Below are 8853 nucleotides of genomic sequence, written 5' to 3'. Positions count from 1 at the left end.
ATGTAAGATAGATTATAAATACTAGGAAGTGTTAGGAAATTGGGGTTGGAACTTTTACTCAGAAAAACACTCAAGCACACTCACATCCCAGAAAATTTCTGAGTCTGCAATCGAGTATCTTTTCTGTAGGGTTCCTTCCATCTTTTTATTCTTTCAATTTACATTTCTGTAAATTTTAACATTTCAAATAAATTTATTTTTCAAGTGTTCTTTATTTTCCTTGTTCAATTTATCTTTCTGCATCTTAATTTCGCATGTTAAAGCCCTTCGATTCAATCAAAGGCATTTTATTGTTTTCTTTTAAATTCCAATGCAAATTATTTTCTATATGTAAGCGATTTTCCTTTTGAAAATTTTATTTCTTTTATATTATTTTTTCAATTTACAAGGTTTAATTTATCCTTTCTCTCAAAACTTATCTAATAGAAGACACTTTGATGCATTTTTAGAAGAATTGGTACCTGCAAAGAGGAGTGGATTTCGCTCCCAGACCATTAGAATCGAACCACTATCGATTTGCTAAAAATCGACAAAACACATAATGATTGTATAGATGTGTTTGAAAATAAGCTAAAAAGAACCACCCTCATTTAACATTCTCTGACATATCTGTATTTTGTGTTTAATTATATTTTAATAAAAATAAATAAATACATTTAAATATATCTAAATATCATTATATATAATTTTATTTTTAATTTATATTTTTTAAATAAAATTAAAAATAATATATATTATTATTTATTAAAATAAAATATTTTTTTAAATATTTTACATAATTAAAAAATATTAAAATATTATTATATTTTATCTAAAAAATATTTTATAATTTAAAATTTAGCTAACTTATATTTTAAGAATACATATCTTTAATGATCTTTTTTAAAAGATTTTTTATAAAAATAAAAGTAATTTTATGTTTGGATATCTTATGTAAAAAGATTTTTTATTTATTAATTATATTTGGATAAAATAAGTTAAAAGTACTTTTTTATTATGTAAAAAACATTTTTTTAAGAAAAAATATCTTTTAAAAAAATATATAGGATTTGTTTGGACGTTATTCTCAAAAAAAAAAAATTTAAAACGATATTTTTTAAAAGATCTTTTACAAAAGTAAAAGTGATTTTATGTTTGGATATCTCATATAAAAAAAAAGAGTTATTCTCTGCATACAAGTCATTTTTTATACAAGTCCTTACAAGTTATTTATATTTACGTGCGCACGTTCTTATTCCTTCTCCTACATCATCAGTTATTTCATTGTCAGATTGTCAATTGAACTAGAACGAAAGTAATTATTGTTTTGAATCCAATCAAGTGGTTGAGGTGTGGTTCAATTCTAGTTAATTTTTTCATTAGTAGTTTATGATTCTGTAGGTGAATAATGTTCATCGTTGATGGTTTGAATTGAATGTAATGTAAAAGTTTTGCATTAAAAAAATATTTTTTCTGTATTTGTAGCAAAATTTGGGTGTAACACGAAGATATTTGGGTATAACACAAAGATATTTGAGTGTATTGTTTAAGAATTTTCGGTATATGCATGCTGATACATTTTGTATATATAATTCAAAATCCTTCTTCTCCCTCTTCCTCATCTTCTGCTGCTTCTTCTTCTTCTTTTTCATCATCATCATTATCATCTTTTTTTTTTCTTATTCAACTTTTCTTTTTCTTGTTTTATTTTTTCAGGTTTCTTCTTGTTTTACTCTTTTAACAAGAATAAAAATAAAAAAATTAAACAAGGAAGAAAAAAGTATATAATGCTGCAAAATTACTTGGAAGATGATGAACTTATATTCATTCAACTAAAAGAAAGAAAGAAATAAGAAAAAAAAGAAGAAAAAATGCAGTATTAGAGGAAATATTTTTCTGTATTTGCAGCAAATTTGGGTGTAACACAAAGATATTCGAGAGTATTATCTAAGAATTTTCGGTGTATGTGTGCTGATAAGTTATGCATAATTCAAAACTCTTTCTCTTCCTCTTTTTCATCTTATGTTGCTGCTGCTTCTTCTTTTTCTTATCATCATCACCATCTTCTTCTTCTTCTTTTTTTCTTATTCATCTTTTTTTTTTATTTTACATTCTTAAGTTTTTTTCTTATTTTACTCTTTTAACAATAACAAAAAAAAATCAAACAAAGAAGAAGAAAAAACACATAATCGTTGAAATTTTTTTCTAGTGCTTTTACTTTTACTATTAGAAATTTGCCACAAAAGATGTTTTTTTCTAGTACTTTTACTTTTACTATTAAAAACTTGCCAAACACACTGCAAATTAAAAAAAAAAAGATATTTTTCGTTGAAAAAATATCTTTTTTATCAATTTAATAACGTCCAAACAAACACATAAATTGTAACTTCTTAATAAAATCTTTTTTATTTTTTTAGTGTTTTTAATTTTACTATTAAAAATTTTCTAAACACATTATAAAATAAAAAGATTTTTTTATTAAAATTTTTTTTATCGATTTAATAACGTCTAAATAAGCACTAAAATTACCATTAGTAGAAATTTTTAAATTTTTTATTTTAATAAATAAATAATAAATACATTAAAAATTTAAACTTTGTAAATTTTATACGAACTTTTTAATTAAGAATTTTAAAATATATTCTTATGACACATGTTAGCTAAACTTAGATTTTATATATATACAATGTCCTTATATCTTATAAAAAAATTAAAATTTATATGTTTGCATATCTTATATTGTGTTCTATTTTGTATTCATGTCAATGTTTATACTTCATTAAAAAATAAGAAAAGAATACTAATAACAGTGTTGAACAGTTTCAAATATATTCTTTTATTGTTTTAAAATTCATTTTAAGAGATTATTTCAGGTAGATATTTGAAGTTGCTTAAAATAATTAATTTAAAAACTAGATAAATAAATTATTTTTATAATCAAATTTATTCTATTTTTTATGTATTTTTTTGGCTAATTTTTATTGTATCAATAAGTTATTAGACCAATTTGTTAAATTTAGTTACTAAAATAATTTAATCATTTAGTATCACCAATTAATTAATATCGTCTTTGAAAAAAAAATATAATTGAAAAGGAAATTATTATGAGTTTAAGAGGTAACTTTTATGAAATTTTTATGTTTATAACACATTTTTTATTACTTTTAAATTTAAGTAAAAATTTAAGAGTGGATAATTTGTGTTATATATATATATCATTTTAAATAACTTTAATGTGCACTTATATTTCATAAAAATATTTGTAATCAAATTTTGTGGTGAGTATTAATTTATTATTCCCGTTTTATCGGGCACTGAAAGGCATGAAATTTGTCATTTGTTTAATGGGTTTGGACTTTGGAATGATTGCTGGATGACACGTGTTGGAAGGTCGCTTTCGGCCAGGGGAGCTTTTTGGTAAGTTCTACGGTAGGAGCTTTGAATGAGATATTAAAAGATGATGTCATGTTTTGTTTGAAAAGTTCTATAACTATTGCCCTTTGAAATTGATTAAAATGAGCGGATTTAGATCCTCTAAAGTTTGAATTTCACTTTAGAGAATAAAGTATGATCTTCTACCCTTAAATAGTTTCTTTTTCATATTTATTTTTGGTCCCACCTATGAAATCAATGGTGAGAGATCACACTTTATTCTCTAAAGTAAAATTCAAATTTTAGAGGATCCAAATCCAAAATGAGCTATCTACTAGATTTTTTTTTTAAATTAAATAAATATAATATTTACGAAAATGAATAACCGGTGAGGTAATTATAAAAAGTATATTAGAATACATTTTAGATGCTGAGAATATAATTACAAAATGGACATATTTTGAATGCTGTGACATCGTACTATGATAGGGTCATAGCGAATCACATCCTGAATGTACTCAGAATATGTTTATGGGCTGATATCGAATACTGAGCATCCGAGATATGCGCAATTTGTGATGGGATCTCAACATCTGAGATAAGAGCAACTTTCTAATTCCTTCCTCGGCATCCGAGATATAGTCAAGGATATAACTAGGGTCTCAACACTCGAGATATGTGTATTATGGTTTAGATGTTTATGCACCTAAGATATGTTGGAAAATAAGTCTATTTATAGAGCTCATCCCAATACCTCCCTTCACATATTTCACAAACCAATCTCTTCTTTCTCTTCTTTTTGATGGAGAATAATCAATTCTTTTTTGTTGTGGTTTATCCCAATGGGATAGTCAGACACATTGATGAATGAGTGATTTTTTAGTTTGAAAAAACTGTCATGTTGTGCACTTACCGGGTTGATAGCCTGGATGCACTAAAGACAATCATGCTGAGCAATATGGAGGGAGTAAGTACGAAGGAGGTTGGACGGGTTGCATATAGATTTCTGCATGCCCTTCCGAATGGTGGATTTACCAACCGGTTATTTTGGATTGATGGGATCAGCATGTGAGGGTAATGTTCGACGTACATGTACGGCTAATGCCGCAACTTGTGATGGAGTTGTATGCTGCGGTCTGTGATGTGGTAGTTGATGGTGGGCCGTCTCCTTCGACTACTGAAGTTGTGCCGCTCGAGGCGACACCGATCCACTATGCCTAGCCTCATGATAGTGTCGACGAGGACGACAGTGAGGGCGATTCAGCTTATGTTGTCGGGTCCAGGTCGTCAAGCGATATAGCATCCGAAGATGAGTATGTGCCGGAGACTCCCAGCGGTGGCGGTGCGTCGGTTTGGTGGATCACATACCTGTCTGGCACCTACCATGTCTCAGGACCATACTCAACTGGATAGTGGTTTGATTTGCAAGGTCATGTTACCTATGATAAAGACTGACTCATCGGTGTCTATCCAAGTATTGCAAAGTGATGTGTATCAGAGTTACCATTTCAAGCCCTCGTATCGAAATGTATTGATGGCAAAGCAGAAAGAGATTGCCAAGATCTATGGCAATTGGGAAGAGTCGTACAACAGGATACTTGTGCTCTTACAAGCTTTGCAGGAGTGCCTCCCAGATACCATTCACGAATGCATTGTTGTTCCTTATTACAACGGAAACATGGTTGACGAAGAGTGGAGTCAGTTTGATAAGGTTTTTTAGGCATTTCCTCAATGTATTGAAGTGTTTAAGCATTGCAAGCCTTTTGTATCTATGGACGGGACACACTTGTATGAAAAGTATGAGGGCATGCTTTTAATTGTTGTGGCTCAAGATGGTAACAACAATATTCTTCCTATAGCTTTCTCATTAGTTGAGTTTGAGACAACAGAGACATGGACGTTTTTTCTCTTGAATTTGAGACAACATGTTACTCCACAGCCAGGAATCCTTATCATATCAGATAGATCACAGGCCATTCGCACCACCATCAACGCACCTCACAGTGGATGGCATCCTCCATCGGCATATCATGTTTACTGCATCCGGCAAATGGCTTCAAACTTCAATTTATGGTTCAAATCAGCCGAGGGTAAGGGGTACCTTGTAAATGTTGCGTACAGTCCAAGTAAGGAGGGTTGCGATTGGTACTTGGATGCTTTGGGTACACTATCCCGTGAGATGGTAGATTGGGCTCTTCGTTTCAGGAAGGATTTATGGCTGCAACATTGTGACGAAGGTCGTCGGTATGGTCACATGATGACGAACCTATCAGAGTGCATAAATACGGTGTTGAAGGGAACGAGGAATCTTCCAGTAGCTGCAATTGTTTGGGCAACATATGAGCGTTTGCAACAGTTATTTGTGTGCAGGGGTCGCGAAGCACATGCTCAGTTAAAGGGTGGACAGATATACTCAGTGGCTGTTGATAGATATAGATAAGAACAGAGAGAGCCTGCCGATGATGCGAGTCACTCATTGTGATCGTAGGGAATCCATGTTCATTGTAGAGGAGCTAGAGCCGATGGATGGTTAGTCGCAGACTTCATATCGCGTTCGGTTGAACGCGCATACATGCGACTGCGGCTTGTTCTAGTCATTGCATTACCCATGTCGACACGCCCTGGCGGCATGTGCAGCTACGAGTATCGAGTGGTGCCAATTCGTCGATCCCGTGTACACAATGGTACCTATATTCAACGTCTACGAGAGGGAGTTTCCGCCGATACCAGATGAGAAGATGTGGTCTCTATGGTACGGTGCTGCCTGAAGCCCAACCCAGCCATGCAACGGAAGATATCGGGAAGACCGGTATCCACTCGGATCCGGAATGAGATGGATGCCGTTGAGCGTGCGGAAAAGAGATGTGGGCTCTGCCATGGAGAAGGTCACACCAAACATGGGTGTTCCAATGCGCTGCACTCGGATCCATGACGATGCATACAATTTAGGGTTTAGGACTTTGGATTGCAAGTTTGTAAGTTTCATATATAATGAAACAATCTGTGTTTTTATCTATTATGTCTGTATTTAATGTGCAATGAAACATGATTTTTTTTATAACTAGTGTAGCTGTTACTCGTTACTTTCGTTGCTTTCATACCAATTTCAATCATTAACGTTAAGAATGCATCACTAGTAATCTTGATACTGGCTAATACATAGTTGTACATGAATAAACAACTTGCAATATTTTCGTAAAAAAAATACACGAAAATGGATAATCAACTAGAGTCATACATGAATAATGAACTAAAAGAGTCATACATGGATACTCAACTAAAAGCATAAGTAATGATCAAAATACATAGTCATAATGACCATTAACGCCGCCCGGTTACGGGATCCAAATGGTATCTAGTCCCACATCCACGAGGACGAGACACCCTCAGAGGACGGTATGGCCAAGGACGAACAGTTGGGTGGCTCGCAGTGGGTGGTGGCAGTTGGGGTGGTGGTGGTGTAGGAGCTGCTCCATGCACAGGAGGAGGCGGAGGAGGTGGCGGCCAGACGGATCCCGACAAAGGTGGCTGTGGTGGTAAGGATGGAGTCTTCTAGTAAAGTGATGGTGTGGATCCAGACTAGTGGGGTCGTGGAGGAGGAGTCTGGTAATATAATGACGGAGTTTACCATGCTGGGTGGATACACCTACCGCTCGATGACTCAGGTATGTCGGTATCATCTCTTCGCTATCAATAACGGCTGGCCAACTCATCCATCGCATCCCCAGTCGCACCTACAATCTGGAACATGTCATTGATGTTTATCTCAACATCAGATCCAATGTTGAACTGGGCCTGGTCCCAGGCAGTGTCATCAGCCGAGTGGTGACTGGGGATGGAGGTACCCGACATAAGCCTCCTAGTCATGTCGGCCTCATGGTCAACAAAGAATGCATCGGTGGAAAGCTCTACATGTGCAGCTAGAATGTCACCCTTAAGTATATCCTTCTGCCGTGCATACTCAGCCTCCTCGTTTAACAACTGCTGGTCTCCCTTACCGTGTTGAGGATCTCCACCGTCCTGTTTGACGCGCTGATCGCGTGCCCTCCGTGTCAGTCTCCGGACATCATCGCAAGGTTGCCTCCTCACCCGTCGCTTCTGATCTGGGGCATCCCGTGGTAATTGTAGCTCATCTCTCTGACCAGGAGCCACAGGGAGGATATCGTCTGGTGGGGCTGCTACTCTGGGATCGGCAAAGACCTCCTCCCCCGAGAGATTTGACTCTGCAAGTCTGCTGCCACCAGGTAAGGTACTCATGTGTCGGGCGAAGGTCCGGATGGCCGTTGATGGTAATCAAGTGCTGTGCCTGGTAACGGCCCCTGAATAGATGGTACCACAAACGGTGCTGCTCAGGCCACCATGTGTCATCTCCTCTGGTCGTCTTGAAAAGGTAGTCCTTGACGTTCACCGGATCCACTGGCTTGTGCTGCTGCCTCCTAGCTGCCTCTTCACTCTGTCAACGTGATGAAACTCTACAAAGTGAAAGCAGACGATAGGGACGATAGCCCTCCATGTATAAAGCTCTGTGTCACCCATAAGTCAGTCGGGCGCAATCTGACATAGCTGGATATCATCGTAAGGTGCACACCGAAACTGTTCACATCAGGTTAAAGTACCTTAATTATAAATAATATACCAATGCATGGAAAAAATACATAAACTAGACTCCATTGTACATGGTCAAATGTCAGTGCATTGATGCGACGACGCAAACTCTGGATCTTGCCATCATGACGATCTCTGCTTTGTTGCCCTAGCCCTGCCAACCTACGCACAACAAAAATAGTTTAACGGAATTTAATTAATTATATTCCATAACAAAACACGTGTTCAATGTGTACTACTTGGTAAGTTAAAAATTATTTACAATATGTACGTACCTAGAAGCAAGTGGAAACCTGACGACGTCGTATCCTGCCGGACTAAACGACGGGAACTTATGATAGATTCACGAGATAAGGAGCGGCATACACCCTACAATGTCCGTCACATCACGCGATACCGTGGTGCACAATAAGTGGTAGGTATGACAGAGCAGTGTAGACCCCATGGCAACTGGCTGCAACGATCAAAATCCTCCAGCAGCGGTAGCCATCGTCTCAAAGGCACAAGTGTAGCAGACTTGTCCGTGAACAGAAACTCCCCAATCAGCATCATCAAGTAGCATCGGACATACTGACAGAATGTATCCGGGGCTGCCCTATCAGGCATGTGTGCAACCCGGTCCCTGAGCCAAGTCATCCTCAGCCCAAAAACCTGCTTACCTCCCTTCGGCTGTGGTGGCGACCTGGCGCCTAGTAAATCCTCAACCCACTCCCATATCGAGTGTCCATGCCATCACTGAAAGTCTCTGGTACAACCCCTAACGCGCTCTCTAGCAGTGCGCAGACCAATGTGGTAGGCAACATCCTAGAGCGTAATGCTGGTCTCACCCCATGGAAGGTGGAACGTGTGGGTCTCAGGCCTCCACTGCTCGACAAGTGCAGAGATCAAGGAATTGTC

The 8853-nt window shown here is 36.3% G+C and overlaps 2 protein-coding genes and 1 long non-coding RNA gene across 3 annotated transcripts; 1 reads left to right on the top strand and 2 right to left on the bottom strand.

Annotated features, from left to right (window-relative positions):
• The first annotated feature begins 5122 nt into the window (after positions 1-5122).
• LOC148546809 (uncharacterized) lies at positions 5123-5791 on the top strand. The gene has a single exon (XM_088499372.1). The coding sequence runs from the start codon at positions 5123-5125 to the stop codon at positions 5789-5791; it is 669 nt and encodes a 222-aa protein (XP_088355498.1).
• Positions 5792-6651: 860 nt separating this feature from the next.
• LOC148546808 (uncharacterized) lies at positions 6652-7608 on the bottom strand. The gene has a single exon (XM_088498206.1). The coding sequence runs from the start codon at positions 7606-7608 to the stop codon at positions 7042-7044; it is 567 nt and encodes a 188-aa protein (XP_088354332.1). The 3' UTR covers positions 6652-7041.
• Positions 7609-7825: 217 nt separating this feature from the next.
• Positions 7826-8363, bottom strand: LOC148546807 (uncharacterized). The gene is made up of 3 exons (XR_015899482.1): positions 8232-8363; positions 8028-8118; positions 7826-7944 (listed from the first exon to the last, which is right to left on the bottom strand). It is a non-coding gene; the product is annotated as an uncharacterized LOC148546807 (long non-coding RNA).
• Positions 8364-8853: the final 490 nt, after the last annotated feature.

This window comes from Arachis ipaensis, chromosome B9 (genome assembly GCF_059453495.1).
Source record: "Arachis ipaensis isolate K30076 ecotype BB chromosome B9, ASM5945349v1, whole genome shotgun sequence".
Taxonomy (NCBI): Eukaryota; Viridiplantae; Streptophyta; class Magnoliopsida; order Fabales; family Fabaceae; genus Arachis; species Arachis ipaensis.
This window is presented reverse-complemented; position numbering and strand designations above follow the sequence as displayed.